At 33.7% G+C, this 26,269-nt stretch overlaps 2 protein-coding genes across 2 annotated transcripts; one reads left to right on the forward strand and one right to left on the reverse strand.

The window, feature by feature from the left end:
- Positions 1–2,044: 2,044 nt before the first annotated feature.
- LOC134711565 (uncharacterized) lies at positions 2,045–6,026 on the reverse strand. The gene is made up of 2 exons (XM_063572222.1): positions 5,568–6,026; positions 2,045–3,044 (listed from the first exon to the last, which is right to left on the reverse strand). The coding sequence occupies exons 1-2, from the start codon at positions 5,908–5,910 to the stop codon at positions 2,239–2,241; spliced, it is 1,149 nt and encodes a 382-aa protein (XP_063428292.1). The 5' UTR covers positions 5,911–6,026; the 3' UTR covers positions 2,045–2,238.
- Positions 6,027–7,653: 1,627 nt separating this feature from the next.
- LOC134710806 (lysosome-associated membrane glycoprotein 1-like) lies at positions 7,654–20,559 on the forward strand. Its single transcript, XM_063571205.1, has 9 exons — positions 7,654–7,705; positions 10,540–10,613; positions 11,623–11,714; positions 12,936–13,143; positions 13,553–13,741; positions 14,911–15,227; positions 16,288–16,510; positions 18,983–19,159; positions 20,175–20,559. The coding sequence occupies exons 2-9, from the start codon at positions 10,556–10,558 to the stop codon at positions 20,321–20,323; spliced, it is 1,413 nt and encodes a 470-aa protein (XP_063427275.1). The 5' UTR covers positions 7,654–7,705; positions 10,540–10,555; the 3' UTR covers positions 20,324–20,559.
- The last annotated feature ends 5,710 nt before the right edge of the window (positions 20,560–26,269 follow it).

Consider the following 26,269-nt stretch of genomic DNA (forward strand, 5'->3'; position numbering starts at 1 on the left):
GACCATGACCTCAACTTCAAGGTTCATTGCACAGTGTTAAGTTTTTGTGTTTTTGGTCTTTTTTTCTTAAACTATAAGTAATAGGTCAACTATATTTGTTGTATGGACGCATTGTTAGCTGTACTTGTCTGCCTGGCATGGTTCATCTGACCTTGACCTCATTGTCATGGTCCATTGGTCTTTGTTTAGCTATCTTGGTTAATGTTAAGTTTATGTGACAGTTGTAATAAAGCTTTATACTTAGGACTATCAACATAATATCAATGATTAGTAAAGAAGGTGAGACATTTCAGTGTGTGCACTCTTGTTTTAATAAATCATTATCTGCAGGGTCTTTTTTGTTTGGTTTTAAATGTTCTTGATGAATGTGAATCTGGAAACATGCATTAAGCATATGGTAAGCAGTTTATAGATTTATTGAATTTCAAGATGTTTTTTTAATTTAAACAAATACTTTATAAAGTACATCATATATCTTCAATTCTTTGTGAGATTTCTTCTTCAATTGGAAGTAAACAAGATATGATTTCTTATTTACTTAAAATTGAATACCATACTCTCATATGTCAAGGTTTTTTTTACAAAATCATACAATTTTTCTATGATTTTTATCGAATTTAAGACTCGTGCAGTTGATCAAAAGTGAAAGGTTATATACAGACGAAGACCATTAGGATCAATGCTAACCTGGGGCCTCAGTAGCTTAATTTTGTTATTAGTTCATCTTAATGATCACTTGTCAGTCAAGACGGAGGTTGCGACTTCGAACACAGCATGTGACTGGTGCGTTTAACTCATCTTAATTGACTGTGATTTTCAGTTGGCTTGCTGAATGTCTTTCCTGCCATTCCGGCTTCTACAACCAATAAAAGCGTAAACTCATCTTAATTGAATAGGATTGTCAGTTGTCTCTCTGAAGGTCTCCCCGGGTACCCCGGCTTCTTCGACCAATAAAAGCGTATGACTCCTCTTAATTGTATAGGATTGTCAGTTGTCTCTCTGAAGGTCTCCCAGGGTACCCCGGCTTCTTCGACCAATTAAAGCGTATGATTCCTCTTAATTGTATAGGATTGTCAGTTGTCTCTCTGAAGGTCTCCCCGGGTACCCCGGCTTCTTCGACCAATAAAAGCGTATGACTCCTCTTAATTGTATAGGATTGTCAGTTGTCTCTCTGAAGGTCTCCCAGGGTACCCCGGCTTCTTCGACCAATAAAGCGTATGGCTCCTCTTAATTGTATAGGATTGTCAGTTGTCTCTCTGAAGGTCTCACAGGGTACCCCGGCTTCTTCGACCAATTAAAGCGTATGATTCCTCTTAATTGTATAGGATTGTCAGTTGTCTCTCTGAAGGTCTCCCCGGGTACCCCGGCTTCTTCGACCAATAAAAGCGTATGACTCCTCTTAATTGTATAGGATTGTCAGTTGTCTCTCTGAAGGTCTCCCAGGGTACCCCGGCTTCTTCGACCAATAAAGCGTATGACTCCTCTTAATTGTATAGGATGGTCAGTTGTCTTGCTGAAGGTCTTTCCACGCATTCTAGCTTCTTTAATAAAAGCGTTTGACTCATTTTATTTGACTAAGATTGGCAGTTGTCTTGCTGAATATTTTTCCTGGCACTGTGGCTTCTTTAACCAACAAAAGTGTTTTACACATCTTAAATGAAGTTTTCTTGTTGAAGGTTTGGTCAGCATTTCCTTTCGTTAATTCGTTAACCAATAAAAGCGTTTGGCTCATCTTAATTGACTAACATTGTCAGTTGTCTTGAAGCAGATCTTTCTGGGAATAATCAATTTCGGCTTCTTGCATATAGGATAGTCAGTTGTCTTGCTGGAGGTCTTTCCGGACATTTTAGCTACTTTAACCAATAAAAGCGTTTGACTCACTCATTTTATTTGACTAGGTAAAATGTATGATGCATGGATAGGACAATGCTAGTGTTTAAATGTCCATACAGTAGATGAGCTGAGAGCTTGACAAGCAAAATATTACTATGATACATCCAAGTTTCAAGCAGATAACTATTGCATCAATAAGACAATAAATTCATGAAAAGGGTAGTTATGAAATCTTTATGAATTCTGATAATTTAAGTCATAGTGTAATTAATAATTTCATTACAAAATGTTTGGTATAATTACTTATGTTTTGTTGATACTATTTTGTGTTTACATTAAAGTATTTACATACTGTACTACCCATGAATACATGTAATTCAAATCAAAATGAAAATTCCCATTCTATTACAGTTCTTCTCGACTTTTTATATCTAAACCATATTCCTTTCGGAGTCCTATATAAACGTTTCCAGGATTATTAGGAGAAAATGTTTCTAATGTTTTTAATACACTTAACCGTTCTCTTTCAAATTTGTTACTTAACATTGCTTGTTCATAAAATTCGACAGTTTCTTTTGCTGCCTGTTCGAACGATGTAGGCTTGAAGCCAAGTTTATGTTTTGCTTTATCACAGCATATAGGACCTCTTGTCACGGACGGGAATAAATGAACAACATCTTCATCGTCAGCCACTGGAATATCAATATCTAGTTTTTCCATATATTTTTTCATTTTATCAAGAACTTCTGGTAGCGTTGGTGTCTCATCAAAAGCAAAGTTGTATGCTTCGTCTAAAAGGTCTTGGTCATAATTTAAACTTTGTAATACGATATTTGCAACGTCTTCAACATAAACAAAGCTCATTGGGAAGTTAATAAGATTTTTCGGAATAGCTATCTTTGTTTCCAAGTATGGCGATAATCTCAACCAAGCCTGGTATATCCACCAACGGTATGTGTTATCACGTGACCCAATAACATCAGGAAGTCTAATGAAGAAATATGGCATCCCACCTTGCTTCCTCTGTTCTACCAAAACCTCTTCCCCTGAATATTTCCGATGGCCATAATCATCTTTCTTGTTCAAAACATCCTGCTCTTTTATGTCACCTGGTCGCACAGAATCGGTCTCTACCGTTGGCCGTGAATGGTTTTTCGTGCAGACTTCGTAAACCGAGTCAGAACTGATATAGATGTAGCGACCAACACGACCTGCAATTAAAAAAACATATATTTTAAAATGGAAAATGGAAACGGGGAACGTGTCATGGAAACAACAACCGACCAAAGAGAAGAAAGCACTCACAGCATGCATCAATGGGTCAACTACGGTAGCGAGAAAATCACGCATCGGAAGCGGAGTTCGGGCGACAGCTCTGCATGTCAGGTTCCCTTAACCATAATGTATACTAGCTCAGCGAAATGGACGCCTCACTTACACCTTAACATACAAATGAACCAAAAGAAAAAAAAACACACATGTGCAAAAATGCGGCGGGGTTAAGCATGTTAGTTTGCGAGAATTCAACCCCTTATACCTCTAGCAAATTGCAATAAACAAACACACAGCAAAACGCTGTCCACGCAAAAGGCTAGTATTTGAAAAATACAATTTCTGGTCAGATGTGATATCGTTTTAGTATGCAATTATTTGGTTTTCCGGTATAAATCAAGTTGTTTTTTAGTTTTATTTCTGGCATTTTTCATAAATGTTGTTATCATTGTTTTTCATTGATTTATTCAGGTCTTTATAACTATAAATAGATAATAGCTATACACATTAAAGGATAAATGTGCCAACTTTTGGGACATAGCAAACTAGGATCTCAATGAAAGCCTAGTACAGGCATTATGAGTCAAGTTTTGCATCTTATCCTTTTTCATTTAAGTACTTGAATTCACGGGATATGTTAAAGCAGACTCACATGAGAATAGTGGTCAATAGGAAAGGCATATTTTGGAGAGTTTCTAAATTTGCTTTTCATTTCGTAAAGCTTGAAATATTGCAATAACAAACAAATAAAAACAAGTCTATTGATGAAGATTGTATGTCTTCAAAAACAGTTGATATCTGTATGTCTTCAAAAACAGTTGATGTCTGTATGTCTTCAAAAACAGTTGATATCTGTATACTTTTTTATTTGATTTTATAAATCTTTTGATTGTTGTCTCATTTATGTAGAAACCCCATATTTGCTTTTATGCTTTCTTCTTTTTTTACAGAAAACCATCAACGTTCTGATGTTTACTTTCCGGCGCATGTCTGGTAAATGTTTCAAAATAAATGTATGTGGATATTTTTTTGTCAAAACATAGATTAACAAAATATTTCTTGTTCAAAGTTGTTTTTGGTCATATATTTTCGTATTTTCAATTTTTACAATTTTTCTTTGTTTTTAATTTATACAATTTTTATATGGTTTTAACTATTACATTTTTTATTTTTATTTTTTTTTTGGTTATAAGATAAAAACAAGAGTATCTGATTATTTTAGATGAGGGTAAGTATCAAGGAGCACATCGTGCGTGAGTGCACCCTTGAAGTTTTCTGTAGTAGTGTTTTTAGTAATTTCAGGGGAGAGTTTGTTCCAGTCTTTGATGGTTTGACAGAAAAAAGAAAATTTATAGCCGTCTTTATTGCACTGAATTTGTCTGTAGGATTCTTTATTGGTGGATCTCGTAGTAGACTGACTCTGTTGTAATACATTATGCGATGGAATGGCTATATTTTCATTTACAATTTTGTGGAACATTATATGCCTTGTTCGTGGTAGGCGTTCTTGTAAGGTTTGCCATTTCATGGTGTCTAGCATCTCAGACACACTGCTGGTGTTGTGATGTCTATTGCACACGTAACTTGCCGCTCGTCTCTGTACTTTTTCTATTGATTTTATATTTTCGTTTGTAAATGGATCCCATACAGTACAACGGTATTCTAACTTTGGTCTTATAAGTGTTTGGTACGATCTTTCTTTAATTGTTTGTGATTGGACTTTAAGGTTTCTTCTGATGAAACCTAAGGATTTATTTGCTTTTGCAGCTGTTTGCTGGATGTGGGTGTTCCATTTTAGGTCTGCTGAGATGGTGATACTTAAGTATTGTGCATGTTTTACAGATTCTAAGATGTGTCCATACATGTTGTAATAAAAGTGGATGGGATTTCTTTGTTGTTATATTCATGATGTTACACTTGTCTGGATGGAAAGACATAAGCCAATCTTTTCCCCATTGTATGGCAGCTTCTAGGTGTTCTTGGAGCTTGAGGCAGTCGTTTTGAGTTTTAATTTGTCGGTAGATTGTACTGTCATTTGCAAAGAGTCTGATTTTGCTATGTTGGATGTAATCTGGGAGGTCATTTATGTAAACTAAGAATAGTATTGGTCCTAGCACTGTACCCTGTGAGACACCTGATGAGACTGGTATTTTTGAAGATGACATGTTTTCTAAAAGTACTGTTTGAGTTCTGTTTGAAAGAAAGGATTCTACCCAGTTGATGATTTGATCTGATATGCCAAAGTATTTCATTTTGTAAAAAGTCAAAGTATTTCATTTTTTTTAAAGTCATTGTAATACTAGTATGTAATTAATTCATTAATTCATTCATTCATTACATGGCAAATATAACGTGCACATGCAGGATAACATACATTTAATTTCGAGTTATAAAATGATGGAATAGTATTGATGTTCTTTTCATCCAAACAGAACCTCTGTAAAAATATGAAATCTACAAACCTTGCAGAAGTTTCAATGTATCCTTGATCATATACGGATCAAATCCACTGAAATCTACAATTGCATCGTAAAAATCATACTGTTCTGCACTCCAGCAATCCTTTAAACTTTTCATTCGATCACATTTCAAATGCTTTACCCGTGGCTTGATATTATCGTCAGTGTCCCAGTACCAATTTCCTCTGGTTACCAAAGTCAAATCGTGTCCATTTTCTAGCATTTTATTTACGCTAGCTGCACCAATAAGACCATTTCCCCCAAACACCAACACCTTTTTAACATCATTCGCATTAGTCCCAAGAACAAGAGAACAGAGTATTAGAAATGATATCAATAAGTCCATGATTTCATTTGAGCAATGCTTGTGGTTTTGTGTATTAATATTCAAAAAACACCACTGAATAAAACTACATGTGTATGTGATTTAACTAAGGATGTGTTTAAAGACCTTGACTACAGGTCAAGGCTAGTTTATTGAGGTTGTGTTGCATAACTATTGTTTATGGTCAACTGAACACTTTTACTATGTATAAACAACAATATAAAATTTCGTCGGATTGGGGATTTTCTGTAGCTGTAAGACTATGGTCCACAGAAAAAAACCCTGAGGCAATGGTACAATTTGAGTTGAATGAGTTGAAAACTCCCAAGTAGTAGTAAAAATAAGCACGACTAGGCTATATACCGGGTGGATGATTTCTACGAAAAGATATAGCGCAGTAGTGGATTGTTTATTAAAAAAAACAGAAACGTATATGAAAACTGGCGATAGAGGAAAGTAAACAGAGAAAAAACTCCATAGAAATTAACATAACCCGAAAAAAACAAACAAAAATGATACGTATATATATATTAGAAGGAAGTCAGTCAGTCAGAAATAGCATGGAGACTAAACATTATCAAAAATGGATCTTCTCGTTCACATTATAAATCAACTTCTTCGTCTTCCAGAAACGAATCTATAAAGAGTGCTCACGCATTCAAAAGAATATGGGAAATATTGAAACTTCCAATGGAGTAAGATACATCAAATAAATATTAACACTACACAAAACTCCTTCAACCTTCTCGTAAAATAATTTAAAAAAAAAATAACCAATCCTGCAACACTCCACAATGCAGATTTGACACGATATTAATATTTTTAAATATGACAAATGAAGGTAAAAAAAAGCCTTGGAAACATTTCCCCCTTTCTTTTACATAAAAAATGAAAATGTGTAAAGATCCCGAGCAAAGTAAATTCAATACAAGAGGTACTGAGAGCCATTGTCACTAAATATATTCCTGTTCAATGTTGTTGTCCAAAATTGACAATATTTTGTAACTGTGCATGATGTTTGAGACTCATAAAAGTTGACCATCGAAGGAACGTATCTTCCGCATGGCATACACGATGAAGCCTCTTGTCAAATATCAAGAAGCTATGCATTATAATTGCCGTTAAAATGCGACAGAAGTGAACAGACTGACGGAAAGACAAAAGTAAACCAATATATCTCTTCCTTTGTAGTGGGATATAATAACAATCCACGACAGACATGCATATACAATTACAGAACATCAATGATTCACACACAATACTTTTATGGACAATTCAGATTGCAATGATGACTGCAAAGAGTGTCGTCTGTTTAGCCTGGTTGCATGTGGGTTTTCCCGTTTGAATGGTTTTACACTTATTATTTGTGGTGGCCCTTTATAGCTTGCTGTTCGGTGTGAGCCAATGCTCCGTGTTGAAGACCGTACCTTGACCTTTAATTTTTTTTTTGTAAATTGTGACTTGGATGGAGAGTTGTCTCATTGGCACTCATACCACATCTTCCTATATCTATTGTCATGGTAAACACATAAGTTTCTAAGAATTAGCTACTACTCTAAACTTAAAACCTCCGAGAGGTTGGAAAAGAGCAGACCGGATCGTAATTCTTGGCCACCGTGATATAGCTAAGATTAGGTTCCGTTGTCACATCATGAGTTGGTTATACGTGTACTATCAATTTCAACACTGAATGAAGTCAAATAATACGATTTTTAAAGATATATAAATTTTATCAGTTTTATAGTTGATCAAAGTCGAGACAACCGGAAATACTACTTATAAACAAACGAACGCATGTGATACACAACCTAAAAGGGTAAATTATACATATATTAAGTATTATTACAAAAGAAACTTCTTTACACAACAAGTAAAATACAAAGAAACTATTATGTTATTCAGAAAATACTTCAAAAAACTATAAATTCAGAAAAAAGCCTACCAAACATCTAATTTACAGCGGAACATAGTATATACAATGCTTATTAAGCCTACCCACAGCTGTTTGAGTTGATTATTGATAGCCTATGTATTGTTGTGGATCACCTTTCAAACAATTGTCATCTTTTATGACTCGTCGTTCGTGAAACTTTCGGACCTTTTCTCATACATCAGTAAGAAATTGAAGCAAAACGCAGGCATGTGTTATCGGAGAGCAAGAAGACATCACAATTTTCACTATTCCTAAAACAATACTACTATAGTGGAATGTTAAGACATCTTAAATTAATCGAAGGCCTGCTTTATGGTATATGTAGATGACAAACACTGGTACTTTAAAAGGGGCAATTATTATACTCCTCCCAAAAGGGCAATTATTATACTCCTCCCAAAAGAGTTGGGAGTATACATGTTTACATTTGTCCGCACGAAACACAGTTCTGCTGCATTTCATTTGATCAGCAACTAGTATTTATTGCTTCTTTTTTTTTTATAAATATGTACAAAACTTCATCTATTCATGCCATAGAGTGAAACATGTTTCTGTTTCCTTCTATATTCTACTTCTTGTTCCCCAAAACTGGTATCTTTAAAATGGCATGTACATATACGAAATATTTTCGACCGATTTTTAGCAACTACAAGTTATTATTTCGTGGTATATTCGGGAACATAAAAAAAGAAATAATAGCTAAACAGATAATCTGGTTTGGGTCTATTTTGACAACATGCTGGTGAAATTATTTTATGAAGCATGCCAACTTCAATGCCACGTCTTTTAAGTTACACCATCCCAAAACCCTATGCATGCAGTAGCAATTCATATTTGAAAATTGGAATGAACAGATGCTTCAGACAAACTTGAAAAAACAATACAGACAGAAAAAGCAAAAATTATTACAAAATTTCCAACATTTGGTTAGACGAGCAAATAACTCCTGCTCCATTAATGACCCGTTGTGTGCTTTAGTTATTAGGAAGACGGGATTATGGCTAAGACATCCGTTACCCAGATACTTCAGAAAACTTTCAAGTATTATTTTAATGGCTCGTTAACAATTATCAAACTTTTTGTCTGTCCCATGTCAGGTACCTTCAAGTGTTTTCATTTTTATCATTTTGAGGATTTGGAGTTTAGGGCAGATCTTTGTTATATATTTGTAATTGCTGTTTATCTATTCACAAATTGTATTTTGTAAGAATGTATTTTAAACTTACGAATATTACTAGCTTGACAATTTATACAGACACCTAGCTATCATTGAAGACTGTATGCTGCCCTACATATGTCTATTGGTTATATGTGTCATTGGTTTGCTGTCTCAATGACGTTTACCCTACATCTTCTTTCATTTATTCTTACATATATCAACGATTTAAAAACAGATTTGTAAGTTAGTTGAAATATATTTCCACACACGCACACCATATGAACCTGAATTGTATTTGGTAGTTGTCTGGGTACTTGGGTTAGTTTTACTATAAGCATTTCCATTTCGGAGGGGGTTAGAATTCGCCATTAAACGTGACAGACAAAAGAAGCGGAACCCAATGTGCTACTTGTAAATAACCATAGGCAATAGCATACCAATTTGACAGGGTAAGTATTTCATCATAAACACTTCTATTCGGAAGAGGTTTACAACAATGTAAACCTTCGAGGAATCACTGAAAATATCATTAAAGGAGGACAGATCATAATATGTGTTTAAAGATACTATGTTGAAATGCTCATGCAACATCTCCGATCTTTAAATACTAGACGTGGTATTTTATTATAAAGTACTTATATAAACAAACTTATTAAAAGTCACAGGAAGATGACTAAGGCGTGACTGATATTTTGATGCAAAAGTCAGCATTAAACCAGATATAAAAATGGCATACTGTAAACCTAACATTTGAACTATCTATAAAATCAAACCAAAAAAATGCATTTATAATGTTAACACCCTAAAGATCTACAAGCAAAAATTGAACGGTCAACACAAAACAATGTTTCGATTTGTTTTGCAGTTAAAAAAACTGTCTGTTAATCATACAGCATGCAAGATTAGTTATAGTCCCTATATCACAAGTTCCATGCACAAAATTTAACAGGCATTCAAGCCATCAGAATATGACTTGGCATATGAATAAAAAGAAATGATGTGGAATATACGTCAATGAGACAGCAACCCAACTTAAAAAAAATGACATCTAGATGGTGTGTTGGATTCGCAAGCGAACGAAAATCCAATTGAATGAAATGTTCTTTTTATGCAACTATACCTTTTTAAATCTCGACTAATCACTCAATTAAACAATAGCTGAAGACAATGTCAGAAAAACAAGATATTTGTCTCGCCTTCCCCATGTTTTGTTGAAGGTGTGACATAAATCAAAATAATCCTGTACCTTAAGTAGGCTGGTCAAAAGGGAATATGTGTCTGGTAAATCTTATGTAACTTGGTGATTCAATGAATTTCAACAACTAGTCAAAGAAAGGATTTGTCAGAGGTCTGTTCAGACAGTGCTATGGAGAAAGAGAAGAAGAAAACTAATTTCACTGCATGATAAAAAAACATGTCACTGAAATTGAATGTTTGCGCCAACAACTTTTGTTTTTGTTTTACCGTTAATAATGTGTTAACGTTTGGCGAAAACAATTTAAAGTATTGTCGTTTCTAGTAAATACAAAGTACACTTATTTATGTCTATCTTATTCAGGGCTGCAGACTGCATAATGAACTGCTTCGGGATATCAGATTTACTCCTTACAGGAATACTTATGATTATTTCTGGTAAGTTGAACCAGAAATTAGAAATAAAATAAGGTTAAGTATTACTGAATGACTCGAGTCTCTTTTTAAAATTGTCAAATTGACCAATTCGATACTTATCTTATTTCAACAAATTAGTAAAAATGTGTTCATTGTCAAAAAGTGATTTCAATTACTTATCAATATAATTATTTTTGTATGCCAGACTGAAAGCGAAGTCAGCAGTAATACCCTACTTAATGCTTGGTAGTAAAAATAACAGAGGGAAAGACTCTAATGAAAATAGTATATTTCAGACACTTATATATATCATTTTATCAGAGCAAAACGTTGAAACAGATATATGAAGCTAATTCGTAAAAAAAATAACTTACATATGCTAAATTTTCCACATCCTTTGCAATGTTTAAACAAGGGCAAAAACTCGTAAAGATGGTTTATTTCGAAATACAGGATCAATCATATTACGGCTACATAAACAAAATATGAGGTAAATGATAGATCGGCGAATGAGAGAGATAGAGAGAGTTGTTGGCATGTAAGAATTGTGTGAACCTTTTAGATAAAGAACATCAATAAAAGAGCAGCTCCTCTGCATTATATTTCGTATCCGCATAGGTATTTTAAGGAATATATTATCAGACCATATTATATGTAAGACAAGAGTGCATACGCTGAAATGTTTCGCATGAAAATGAATTCAAAGCAATGGAAATATGACAGACGGAAACTTCGAAACATAATGCATCTATATACAAAGTATGAAGCATCCAGGTCTTCTGGCTTTTAAAATATAAATCGTTAAAAAAAAGTAGCTAACGCCGCCGCCGCTGGATCACTATCCCTTTGTCTAGCTTTCTGCGACAAAAGTCACAGGCTCGACAAAAAGTATCCACTTTTGGAAATACGAATATTGGTATATTTTGGTAAGGCACACAATTGAAATAATTCTGGTATATGACGTATGTTAATGGCATTTGAATTAAAATGAAAATTGTCATATAAATGATGTGCATTGATTATTTACAAGGTTGCAAAGGATTCCAGTACCCAGATTCAGCACCATGCATAATAGTAAATATGGACGCTAAAACTCAACTGACTCAACATGGATCTGAGCCGGTAAACACAATCTGCTTTCATGATATATTTTTTTTTATATATGTATGGAAACGCGTAACCGGATTTAATTGCAATATATTTTTTTTTTAAACCAAGTTGTTTAGAAATCTTTTGCTAAGATCTTTCATAAATATCACACAATCCTGTTTCATTTTATTAGAAAATGAAATATATCAAACATAAAGATATCCCCAGTTATTAGCATTACATGTTACATCGACAACTTCCTAGCAAAGAGGGCCTCGGTGGCCGAGTGGTCTAAGTAGTTACTAGCCAGTCAACACTCAGGTTGTGAGTTCGAACCCCGCTCGTGCTAGTGCACCCGACTTTAATTTTAATTGACTAGGATCAGTTTTCCTATCGAAGGTCGGTTGTTTTCTACTGGCACTCCGGCTTCCTCCTCCAATAAAAACTGGCCGCCACGTTATAGCCCAAAATTGGCAATAAAACAACAAAAGTATAAATCAAATCTAAGCAAGGACCGATGCTCATAAACTAGGCAATCAAACGCAGGACTTCTGGAAAGTTCGGAGAGCCGAAAACTGCTTCGGGAGTTGATTTAGTCATGGAGTGTTTTTTCTGATGTAATATTTAAAAATGCATTCGTATCACAAAGTATAAATCAGACATCAAGATATATCGGTGCTAAAATAACTTCATATAAAAGCAAATGCTGTATGCTTGCCAATGAGCCAGGTACATACCATAGTCAAAAAGAAGCAGACGTAGGCAACTATAGGTTACCGTACGGCCATCAACTATGAGCAAAACTCAAACCGTATAGTCCCAACATAAAAAAAACAAACAAGTATGACAACAACTATAAAGACATTTAATTTTCAAGGAAGAATAAAAGCCAAATCTGACTGGAATATCATGACAACCTGGACCAATGACAATACCGTAATTTTGACAGAAAATTAAATAAATTTACTATTAAAAAAAATTGTAATCCGCATCAAACATATCGCTAATCTTTTCCATTTGTTGTGTGTGTTCAACCATAACTGATTGTCTACCAGGAAAATGTTTATACTGTTGGGGGAGATAGCACGGTGCTGGTGTACCTGAGACATAGTAATGTTACCTTCCATTTGGTGCAATGAGATGATATGAAACATTCTTATATTTCAAACAGAATAAAGTAATCTAAATCATAGAAAATAGTGTAGAGAAAAAAAACATGGTATAGTTTACTACAAATAATTTTACAATTTACAGTTAGAAGTAACATCATCTTTAAACAGTGCCAAAGTAGATAAAGGATTTTGTCGTCCCAACGGCTCATCGTCAAGTATAATTTTACAAACCACATCTCCTTTACCGGCGAGGATTACATTGTTATTTAGCAAAGACGACCAATCTGTTGTTTTTATGGACATAACAGCAACTTTTGATCCCGATGTTATTTTTAATAATACAGATGATGGTAAGCAACTTTGAGAACGTTTATAGAAAAAGATTTTTGTAGAAAAAAACTACATTTGAACAAAAAGAGTGTTCCATGAAGTTTTAAATGTCAAAGGGTCATCCAAACCTCAGATGTCTATGAAACAACTGATGTCATGGACAAAATCTAAAAGACAACAAAAAAGATAAACACAGACAACTAGAAACTGAGCAACAATTCTAGTTTGAAAATTTACCAATACCATTGATTAGACGATTTAAAAACAGGTGCTTTCAAAACTGTTGTTCTCGAGTGTTTCCGATTTTGACAGGTTATTCCAGAAATATATACGCGTATAATGCCTATTAAAATCAGGACCATACGCTTCTGTATAGTTTGATGTTATATATTTCTGCAGTACATTTATTGAAATTTTGTTTTACTACAGGTAACCAAGTTTTAGCAGACATTGGAAACACTCGCCTGTCAAAGGATACATCTTCATATAAATGCGATGAACAACAAACTATTTCATTCAATAAAAAGAATTCATCAATGTTTGAGTACCAGTTTAAGATGACTATCACTAATGTTGTAATTCAAGCTTTTAACATAGTTAATGGTACACTATCAAAAGGTAAATATATTGTTTTGGTTAACCGATATTAGTTAGAAGTAGAAGCAATCAAAGGATCTTCTACGAATACAAAACAGTTTTCTTTTCTTTTTTTTTCTGTTTGAAATGTGTTTCTGTTTAAAACATGTTTCTTAATGTTTAGTTCCAGTACCATTAAGACAAGAATAGCATTTAATAAATTAAACGTCAAAGAAAACACTCACTATATATTTAAATCTGTTTGAAAAGTCTTTTTAAAATTGAATAACATACTGAAGAAAATATCATCAAAGCTCAAGATATTTTATTTTTGAGATTTCAGTTCCATTTTCTTATGAAGACAGTTGTCTTTTCTTTTGGCTTCTGAAGTTAACAAATATACCGAGCCAAAAGAGAAGAATTGTTGTTAAGATAGCCATGACTTGTTACTCAAATAACTCTGGAACATATTTGGTATTAAAGGGGCACAATTGACGTCTATGGTAATATCAAGGCTATATAGTCACAATAGATTTAACTGTATACTTCGGTTTGTCGACGGTTCCTGGAGTCATGTCGTCAGTACATCTTGTCCTTTCAAATAATTCTACTGTTATAACATTTGCTGCAACCATACACCTATAAATAAAAACATAAAGATGCAGTATGAATTTATTGGAACTGTAATGGAATAATTAACAAGGTTGTTAAAAGGTTATTTGAGTAACAAGTCATGGCTATCTTAACAACAATTCTTCTAAATTCCATTTCATTTGATTACATGTTTGCTTTAATATTCAAATGGACTGATTGTTCTGTAAAATCAACTAAAATGACACAAGGAAACTTGCTCTTTGTTGATGCCGTACGGTAACCTGTAGTTTTTTACCCCCTCCCCTTATAGTTGACTCATAGATATCATCACATTCTCTTTTATATGTACATACATATATAATTTACAGTTTATCAATTATAGTGGCATACATCTTCGCTAGACAAGGGTTACCCTTGGCTAGCGAAGATGAGTGGCATAATGGTTATTATATTATAGCTCAAATGGTTCTTTTGACTAAGTTGGTAAGACCTTAATTGTGCATCGATATGAAGGAATATGAAGTCAAGAATTTGTACCGACAAATTAATATTTTAATTCTAGCATCACTTAAGAAACCATGCTAAACATCGAAACTTCTGCTTTTTCACTTTTCAAGCTGAAGAATGTGCTGCGGACGAAACAACTGTTGCACCAACAAGTACTGAAACAATTGAAACAACACAACCAGATGTCACCAATACCGGAAGTACTACAAAGATGGCCACAACGGACGAAACGACGGTTCCTGCAACAACAAGCTTCATTTCAACACCAACAGGAAGTACTCCTGAAGGAACTACCAGCAATCCTATCACACCAAGACCTGATGACCCACCTATACAATCTTATTTTGCACAAGGAGAGAACGGCACTTGTGTACTCATACAGTGTGGAATACAGTTCGAAATTAATTACAATACAACTGAACAAAAAGTACATAGACTTAGTAATGAAATAAGTTATTTTGGACTAGGTATATTCATAATATGGTCCGAGAACACAATTAATTCGTAGTGCATTTCTTTTAGAACATAAATGAAAATAAAAAAAAATCCCACCTGCGCTTTCTCAAAGAAACTTTTACAGTGTGTTGTACTACTTTTGGGACAAATTATATCAAATTTATAGAAAACTTCATCGCCTCTAACTCAAAATATGGACAATTTTATGTTTAGGGCGTCTTGAAATCTTTTGACAGCTTCCGAAGTGCTCATTTTCAACCGGCTTTTTCAGCTGGACCAAATCACTACTTTGATCACTTTCCTTTAAAATTCTGGACCCAATTTTTTTTACAGTGTAATTTCATCCCCCTACTTGCAATTTGAGGCATTGAACATGGAAAATTTGGAAGGGGTATAAAAATTAATGGCAAGTAACCTACTGTCAACACTAGGGACTATATTTGTAACCTACTGTCAACACTAGGGACTATCTCGGACCACATGTGCCTGTCCCAAGTCAGGAACTTGTAATTAAGAGGTTGTGTGTTGCTCCAAGTTTGTTTTTCATTACTTTTTTTATAATTCTGGTCTAATACTATGGATTTATTTGCTGAAATGTTGTTTCAAATGTAGTCATGACGGGGCTTTTTTCATATAGCTAACCATACAGTGTGGGCTTTGCTCAATGCTTAGCAATGTTTGGGCTAAGAGTTGCTTTAATCGCCGTCATTTAAATTCGGTTGTATAGTTATCTCATAGGCACTCATACCACATATATTTCTGTAAGTTAACAATATATATTCATGGCTTACAGTGTACACATGCGTTTTTAACAAACTCCATACTCGAAGTCAAATTTGTGTCAAACTCCAAAATTTTCTTTTGTATATATGTATAAAAATAAAATAAAAGATATGGTATGATTGCCAATGAAACAGCTCTGCATCAGAGACCAAATGACACAACTATAGGTATCATTTGCATGTCTTATTCTGTAAAATCGTATTTTGAAGATGCTTACATTAAAATAATATTGCCTGTTCTGGTTTCAGAAAGCATCAAGGGTAATTGGAGTTCCAGAGAGAGTAAACTTTGATGGAGGATGTAATCAACCGAACAACACGCAAAGTCTTCAAATACAATTCTATGACAACTGGGATCTCCGACTTACATTTTCTCGATTCGATGACCAAGGACGAATAAAGTTCTATTTGTCTGACATAGATTTAACGGCTAATTTGAGCAAAGAACTTTTCCCGGATATCGATATTCCAAGTAAGTCTTATAATAGATTTAAAAAGACTACTAAGTAAAAAGTATAAGTGCATCCCCTAGAAATTAATAACTTTTTTTTAATATAACGCAGACTAAAAATGTAACGACGTAAGCGCTGTAATTTTTAGGTAAAGAAAACCCAATGGAAATCGACCTGTTTAAAAGTGTTCATCGAATATCGAGGGAAATCAAAATTTGTGACGTCACGAAAAGAACAATAATTGATTTCTTAAATTTTAAACAAATAATTATATACGTCAATGTTTTGCTATGATTCTTTATAATACACGAATAAAAAATCTTTTTTTTAATTTTTAGCTATAAATTGGGACCTTGTCGAATTGCATCCTTTATTACGATATCTCAATCTCCCTATGTGACGATGCCTCATTCTCCCTTTGTAACGGTGTCTTAATCAATCTCCCTCTTTAACGATTCCTCAATCTATCTCCCTTGTAACGATGTCTCAATCTCCATTTGTAACGATGTCTCGATTTCCCTTTATAACGATGTCATAATCTCCCTTAGTAATATTGTTTCAATCTTTCTGCTTCACGATGTATCAATCTTCCTTTATAATAATGTCTCAATCTCCCTATGTAACGGTGTCTCAATCTCCCTATGTAACGGTGTCTCAATCTCTTTATGTAGTGATGTCTCAATCGTCCTTTAAAACGATGTTTTAACCTTCTTCAGTAACGATGTCCAAATCTCCCTTTGTATTGATGTCTCAATTTCCCTTTATAACGATGTCACAATTTCCCTTTGTAACGATGTCTCATTCTCCCTGTGAAGCGATGTCTCAATCTACCAATGTAACGATGTCTCAATTTCCCTGTGAAACGATGTCTCGATCTACCAATGTAACGATGTATCGATCTACAAATGTAACGATGTCTCAATCTACCAATGTAACGATGTCTCAATCTCCCTGTGAAAAGATGTGGCAATCTACCGATGTAACGATGTCTCAATCTACCAATTTAACGATGTATCAATCTACAAATGTAACGATGTCTCAATTTACAAATGTAACGATGTCTCAATCTCCCTGTGAAACGATGTCTCAATCTCTCTATGAAACGATGTCTCAATCTACCAATGTAACGATGTCTCAATCTCCCTGTGAAACGATGTCTCAATCTCCCTGTGAAACGATGTCTCAATCTCCCTGTGAAACGATGTCTCAATCTCCCTGTAAAACGATGTCTCAATCTACCAATGTAACGATGTATCAATCTCCCTGTGAAACGATGTCTCAATCTACAAATGTAACGATGTATCAACCTCCCTGCGAAACGATGTCTCAATCTACCAATGTAATGATGTATCAATCTACCAATGTAACGATGTATCAATCTACCTGTAAAACGATGTCTCAATCTCCCTGTGAAACGATGTCTCAATCTACCAATGAAACGATGTCTCAATCTCCCTGTGAGACGATGTCTCAATCTACCATTGTAACGATGTCTCAATCTCCCTGTGAAACCATGTCTCAATCTACCAATGTAACGATGTCTCAATCTCCCTGTGAAACGATGTATCAATCTCCCTTTGAAACGATGTCTCAATCTACCAATGTAACGATGTCTCAATCTACAAATGTAACGATGTCTCAATCTACCAATGTAACGATGTCTCAATCTACAAATGTAACGATGTCTCAATCTACCAATGTAACGATGTATCAATCTACAAATGTTACGATGTCTCGATCGACGAAATGTAACGGTCTCTTTCGTCCTTTGTAACGATGTCTCAAACTCACATTGTAATATTTCGTAATCTCCCTTCGTAACAATGTCCCAATCTTCATATGTGACGTGTCTCAATCATCCTATATGATGATATCGCTGTCTCCCTTTATACCAATTTATCAATATATCTATGTTACGATGTCTCAATATCGATAAATAACATTTCCTCAACCTGTCTATAAAACTATGTCTCAATCTCCCTTTGTAGCGATGTCTTATTTTCCCTTCGTAACGTTGTCTCTATTTCCTTTTGTAACTATGTCTCTATCTCCCCATGTCACAAATTCGTCATTCATCCTATATAAGAATGTCTCAATTTCCTTATGTTTCGATGTGTCGATGTAACGATTATCAATCGTCATACGTAATGATGTCTCAATCTCCCTATGTAAAGATGTCTCAATCTCTCTTAATAGCGATGTCTCAATCTCCCTAAATAACGATTCCTCAACCTCCCGTTGAAACGAGGTACCAATTTCCATATGTTACGATGTCTTAATCTCTCTATTTTTTTCTCTCTACGTTTTCTCAATACTCCTTTGAAATGATATTACAATCTCCTTAGTAACGATGTCTCAACCTCCCTATGTAACGATATCTCAATCGTTTACTTTAATACAAACGTTATTATTGACTATTTGAAATAAATGTCCATCTAGAAGTATATTCAGAACTTTCAGTACAACAATTCAAATTTTGTTTTTTGCTTTAGTTTTCAGACAAAACATAAAAACAACTTTTGCAACAGATACAATCACAGCTTCGACAGAAGGCAGTTACAGATGTACAAAAGAAGCAGCATTTCTATTAAAAGATGGAACTGTTATGAGTACCTTTAACTTGCAATATGCAGCCTTCCAGAAGAATATAACTGACTTCTCAGGATCAGGTTCGAACATGTTTAATTGGAAGTATATTGAAAGTGACATTTGTCATGTCATAGTTTGTGTATAGGAAAACCAATAGTAATCTATCGGTGTTCCCCAAATGTTGATTTTCTTATACTAGTAAAGCTTTTTGCTTTGATTCTCATTTTCCGCACAAAGTATTAAGTATGCATTGTACACTGGACTAGCTGTTTTTTGTATCGTCTGATTTTGCAGAGCTTATAAAACGACGTACTGAAGAACGATGAGAAAAAAAGCTACTTGATTAGAACAACTCAAAAGCTAAAGCATAAAATGCATAAGCTTGATCCCATCCCCACAAAAAAAAATGAAGAAGAAAATGATAAAATTACAGCTTCAGTATTTAAATTAAGTAAATTGAAATACATCATTAAAAAATTTGACCATAGAAAAAAATCACAGTCATTAGAATCTAATTGCTTTATGTTCTAATTTTCTCTTGAATGTTGGAAGTTGATACTTATACTATAATTACTAAAAAAGTAAACTTAATATGTCGATAATCTAGAGTGTAAACAAACACAATGTTCTTAAAACTGTCCAAATTCCAAGACTTTTCGGGTTTTATATCACCCAATCGTCCCTTTAGCAAGGGCCGTTCGCATACGGGCGTTCGAGTTTGTGCTACTAGTATATAAAAAAAAACATTCCGTCTTGAGAGGTTGTCGTACACCAGCAAAAAATGGCCCTCCAGCATTCATAATTTTAGAAAGTAGACTGCCTTGACTTAGGCGCTAGGTACGATTTCCCGAGCAAAACCAAACTTTACCCCAAAATTCGTTCCCCTTTTATGTTTCATCCATCCCATTCCTGTTCATGTTGTATCATAAACTGGACCCCTGTTGTTTTCACTTATCGCTACACTGACTTGGGTGCGAAGCTATAGATAGAACGGTAGATTAGTTTAGTTGTATCATCGACTTCATGTGCTCCTTGTATTGGGAGTATAATTACCAACAATCAATTAATTTACATTAATCAAAGTTTTGGTTGTAGGTATATCGGAATGTTCTTCGGATGTTGAAACAAGTTCCGTTATTCCCATTGCTGTTGGTTCAGCACTTGGTGGACTGATAGTCATCGTTCTGGTAGCTTATGCTATTGGTAGAAGATGCAAAGAAAAGGGCGACTACGACACAATATAAGAAGGGAACATAATAGTAAAATCATACATATCTCAGGCATTGATATATTAAGCAGAAATCCATGTGCAAAACATATGAATGTAAATATTGATAGTACAATCTTAGGTGCGCAACATTTGAACCAGAAACAAGGATAATAGAATTACATCGATGTAACATATATTGTCATACATAAATATTAATCTATATTAATTTTTGTAGTAAACTGATGGCATTAAAATCAAATTTTATGTGCATTAATAGTTATTCCATCTCTTACTTCACACATGTAAAATATATAAAGATTGACATTTTCTTTATTAAGAAAGGGAGAGGTGCTTTGATTGTCAATGAGAGAACAGTATTATTCCCTAGAAATCAAAGTAAGAGGATTAAAACAAAAAATTCAACGTTCGGCCATCAACAATGAGCAAAGTCCATACAGTATAGTTTGTAAATGTATGTGTATTTGTCGCTCCTGTTACACAGGAAATCTGCGTCTGAGTGTATTTTGAATAAACAGTTAAACAGTTATAGTCAGCTATAAAAGGCCCCAAAATGACAAATGTAAAACAATTCAAACGAAAGCCATTTTTAGCTTATAGATAAACCATGCATAGTTTCCAGATTAACACATCAATCAGTATCGAATGAATGAAATGAAAGAATGAAAACAATCTCCAAATGCCGAAATAATTTTTAGTGAACATGCAACTATTATTTTAACCAAAAATACAGTCAAATAAGAAAAATCTTTATGTCTTAAGAGATAGATTTTATATTTATCCTATTTGATTGCTGTTGTTAATATATCAAATTGATGGTAACGGAAGTATTTTACGGTTGACAACATTTAAGGAATTTTGCGGAACTAAATAAATAAAAGGAAGATAAATAATTCGATAAAAGGATTAATTTGTCTAATCATTCTAAATGCAAATATGACATTCGAGTTCCATATAATAATAAGCCTTTTAGATGTTTCACATATTCGTTAAAATGGCATTATACTCTGCAACTATTTGAATCTTCATTTGCCGTCATGGGTCAGTCAAAATGTATATATAACATAGATACAACACGGCTGCGCACCGGTAAATTTGAATTTGACATCTGAATCACAATTTGAGTTATGGTCAAACAAGACGAGGAATCGTTGAAGGTAACCTGCATTTTAATTTATTCAGTTCTATTTTTCATGACATAGCATAATTAAAACCAAATGAACTAATTACTAAACACACCCATCAAAAAGTGTACCCTATAATAAGGTTAACTTGCAAGATGCAAGAGTCGCATGTTTGATTCATTTTAAGACTGTCCTGTCTAGATTTAATGCGTTCTGGTAGGCTAAGTCTAAAGAAGCAGTAACACTTTTAAATAATTAAGATTATATGGGGCAAATTTTATCTTAATTTATTTGATTCTGTATCGTTCACAATTCAATCGGGAAGGAACCATGTTTTGCCTCTAAGCTACAAATGCGTTCTGTCCGTCGATGATTTTTGATAATAGTACAGAATATGCAAAATAAAAGTAGTTTCTAGGACTAAATAACATTTTGTTTAAACTTTTTTTTTAAATAAATGAAAAGTTTTGAAGTAAATCATCCTAATTTCACGATAGGTTTTAACAATTTAATTACAAGGTAGAGTTTGTCTCGTACTTCAGATGGCAAAAAAAGCTAACGGTCAAATCTAAAAGTCAGTCAGGAAAAGACCAACTAGACATTTTTTACCATTAATTTATAGCAACCATATTCTTCCCTATACAATTGCACGCAAAAAGCAGATGTATGTTTAATATGTATCAACTTTGTTGCACTTGTAAAGACAGTGCGGCATAATGCCATTCCACGAGGAACCAACCGGGTGTTCTGCTTTTTCATATTCACGATAAAAGGCTTTAAATTTTAGGTTTTTTTTTAATTGTATGTCCTGATCTAAAGATGATGTCCTGTCACTAAATAATTAAATTGTGGTGACCATGTTGAAATCATGAACTTGAAATAAAGCATACCATAGATATACGACATAGATCTGGTTCATATATAATAAACCGACAACTATATCATTTCCAGGGGCCGATTTCACAAAAAAAACTTACGACTAAGATTGATCGTAAGTATACTGATTTGTTCATGACTTTTAAAGACCAATCTTAGTCGTAAGGTTTTTTTTTGTGAAACAGACCTCTGGCTATTATAAGTCAGAATGGATACTCTCATGCAACAAGAGACCAAATGAAACAGAAATAAAAAAAAACTATATAGGTTCCCGTATGGCCTTCAACATGAGTAAAACTCATACCACATAACAGGCCGCTATATAAGGCCATGTGATGAAACGTAAAACAATTCAAACTAGAAAACTAAAGGCACAATTTGTGAACAAAATAATGAACGAAAAACAAATATGATTTACAGCAACACACGACAACCACTGAATTACCAGCTGCTTACTTGGGACAGGCAGAATGTGGCGGGGTTAAACGAATTTGAAGGCGCCAACCCTCCCCTTACATGGGACAGTGGTGAAATGATACAACATAAAACTGAACAAACTATAAAAAATCAGTTGAAAAGAACTCATCAGTTCGATACAAAACAGAAATACATCTAACAAAAACACAAATTGACGTATACTGGTACTTATACTTCTCACAACAAAAAGACACTATATAGGTACAGATCTGCGAGTACAAGCAGATACTGACAATTAGTTAAACGCCAATAGCAATTAAATAAATCAAATCGTGCATCTTAGACTAAAATATCAATTAGTATACATCCAACATCCAAATGGATTTAGTATAAAGAGGTTTCATTTGTTTTTTAAAGGGGGATAATAATTCATTTTACGAAGAACGAAAATTGTCTGCTTCTAATTAGAATTGTCTCCCTTTTAATGCAAGCTTGATTTTAAACAGCAAACACAGATGATAATGATTTTCAACTTAGTTAAAATTAAAACAGAAAGACACAGGCCTATAATTGTCCTCATTTCCCGGAAGTATGAAATTCTAGACATTGGCACTCACACCACATCTTCCTATATCTATTAAAATAATTTCACTATTCAGATTAAATAAAAACCAATAAACAACTATTATCATTTCCCATCTCACCCTCGCAAAACTCTAAGAAGTAATCTGAATTAAGTTGAATTACAGATCATGTATGTTAGAGTCTGCACTTAGCTCACAAGGATTTAACAATATCACATTTGTGATTATTTATAACAATTTTTTTTATTTCCAGAAAAAAATATAAGTAAAGTAAATCCATTTATGATCAATATGCTTGGCTTGTCAATGTTATCACTGTTGCAGACATCTTTGAAATGCCTTTTTACACTATAAGGTCCTAAAACTTTTATTGAGGGTTTCCCTACCTACCTCATCCAGAAGATCTAGAAATACACATTGCCATAGTAATACATAAAAAAGATCTTCTAAAGAACTATGTTTCAAATTTGTATAGAACTTATATGATATACGTATACACACTATTGTAATATCATTGAAATAAGAAATACAAAAGTGGGGTTACTACATTTCTCCCCATATGATAAACGCAATGCTAGATAAAAAAAAATTTCCATTTTTTTATGGAAAAATACCTCAACACCTCTAATTTTTTTTATCTTTAAACATATGCCTTTATAAGAGGAGTATAATTACATCTGGGGGGTGTGGGTAATGCCTGTACATTTCTACGGCAGAATCGCAGCTTACTATGATATATTATTTCAGTTTTAACATCCATCAAATATACATTAATTGTTTACGTCTGTAATATATAATAGATCCCAACGGAAGAATGCTTTTATCATTTGTTTTTTGGGTGGATTTACAAAATGACAACAGTAGGTCATCTTACCCCATGTGCACTGATCTTACCTTTGAAAAACACAATGTCATGTTTGTGATCTATAGATATACAAGCTTGTTTACAATTGGTTATTTTACCGTTATACATAAATTGTAGTTTATGTAAAATAATCGTTTAACGGTGCCCTAAAATCTAGTTTTATGATAACCACTTACATCCTTCAATTAAAATACCATTAAAGTCACCCATTAAATATTTCTCACTGAACCTTATAATAAAGGTATTGATGATATGTATCGATACCATATAACATATTTTACGCTATTTTCTGAAGTTAAAAGAAATTGATTTAATTCCTGCTGTTTATCAACCCGTTTTCGGTGAAAAAATATATGAATTGCATGGGACAAATAAAGTCATTGATAATTACCTTTATGAATTTTTTCTGATTTATTGTATTCATGTATTGCTGTCTCACTTATATATGCTCATATCCCATTTCATTCATAATCAAAACCATTTCAATATTCGTACTAATATAAATTTTAAACCGGCATAATCCATGCTGCTTAGCAGTCGGATAACTATTACATAGACCATGTTGTAGTCAGTTTTCTTTATTGGGGTGCAACAATTTTATTATCTAAGACGTGATATTAACACCTTTCTTAAATATCTCTTGCGCTGAACGAATTATATATAACACGTTTAACGAGTTACAGTACTTTTAATTAGACAATTAAAACCGAAGCCTGTTGATGCACAGCACAGTGAAAAGAATGCTTATAGTATACAGTGATTTGTTATTCATACAAGTACCGTGTCTGTTTAGAGATATATATGACACGATAAGTTCAACAACCACCCACTTTGTTAACAAAATTAAGAAAATCTTAATCCGGATAATATTCATATTCCTAATATACAATATGTTGAAATATGCCATGTATAATTGACAACGATTCTAAATCAGTATCTAAAGATTAGCTTGGCAGACAAATGCACTCGTTTAGAAAAAAAAATACCAATATAAACATTCAGATTTTGTTTTCTCTAAGGAATATTAGAAACACGATATTTTAGTCTAGAAACCATTTATTAATTTAGTTGAAACCATACTTTGGGCTAGACGTCAGTACCAGTAATTGCTCTTAGATCGATACTTTGTGTTTTTTGTCTTTTTGTCTTTCTTTAACCTTAGTACCAAGACGAGTAACACATTCCAATTTAATCTTATCAATTTGTTCTCGTCTTGTATTATTTCACCAGTGTCTATAGAAGAGGGGCGAAAGATATACCAGAGGGACTTCAAACTCATAAATCGAAACTGACAGTGACAAGCGGCTAAAAAAGAAAAAGATAAACAGACAAACAATAGTACTCAAAACACAACATAAAATAAAAACTAAGCAACACAAACCCCACCAAAAACTGAGGGAGATCTCATGTGCTCCGGAAGGGTAAGCACTGGTCGTGTTGCTCATGTTAGTAAAAATCCTGGTTATCGTTATTTCTTGTCTGCCATAATATTTTTTTCTTCAGTTCGTTCCGGTTTTTTTTGTGTAATAGTTTAGGTCATCACGATGTCTTTAGTATAGTCTATACTATACTGCATTGGTTTGGCTCATAGTTGAAGGCTATACGGTAACCTGTAATCGTTCACACATGATCTTTTATTGATAGGCAATCATACCACATCCCCTTCTTTATATTTGGTATATTTCAAATCATTCAACAAGAGTGGTACCTAATAATCATAAGATAGTCTTACAAACTAATCATGTATACTTTTGGTGCATATACGGACTGAATGGTTTGCGTAACTGAGAATATAACCCAACACAGTTCCCCGACGTGTTGTCGATGGACCAGAGACTTATATATACAATTGTATGTATCTGGATGGACGAGCTGCCTTCAAGAATTCAATTTATTACAAAATAGTAGTTAAAATGAAAAGAAAATGGCGGACTATATATATTATTAAATAAGAAATTCCAATTGTCTCCCACATCATCAATATTACAAAGGACACAACATTAGTATGATTAAAAAATCACCTGACTCACATCACCTTCAGTATAAATAGTAAATGATGGAATTAAATAATCAATAATACTTAAACATAAAGTTAG

Source organism: Mytilus trossulus, chromosome 3, assembly GCF_036588685.1.
Source record: "Mytilus trossulus isolate FHL-02 chromosome 3, PNRI_Mtr1.1.1.hap1, whole genome shotgun sequence".
NCBI classification, from domain to species: domain Eukaryota; kingdom Metazoa; phylum Mollusca; class Bivalvia; order Mytilida; family Mytilidae; genus Mytilus; species Mytilus trossulus.

Excerpts from the sequence above, each read along its gene's own strand:
- LOC134711565 (XM_063572222.1), bottom strand. The coding sequence starts at position 5,910 with ATGGACTTATTGATATCATTTCTAATACTCTGTTCTCTTGTTCTTGGG. Across the intron at positions 3,045-5,567 it reads TACATTGAAACTTCTGCAAG|GTCGTGTTGGTCGCTACATC; the intron begins GTTTGTAGATTT and ends TTTTAATTGCAG.
- LOC134710806 (XM_063571205.1), top strand. The coding sequence starts at position 10,556 with ATGAACTGCTTCGGGATATCAGATTTACTCCTTACAGGAATACTTATG. Across the intron at positions 16,511-18,982 it reads CCCGGATATCGATATTCCAA|TTTTCAGACAAAACATAAAA; the intron begins GTAAGTCTTATA and ends TTTTTGCTTTAG. Across the intron at positions 19,160-20,174 it reads AACTGACTTCTCAGGATCAG|GTATATCGGAATGTTCTTCG; the intron begins GTTCGAACATGT and ends TTTTGGTTGTAG.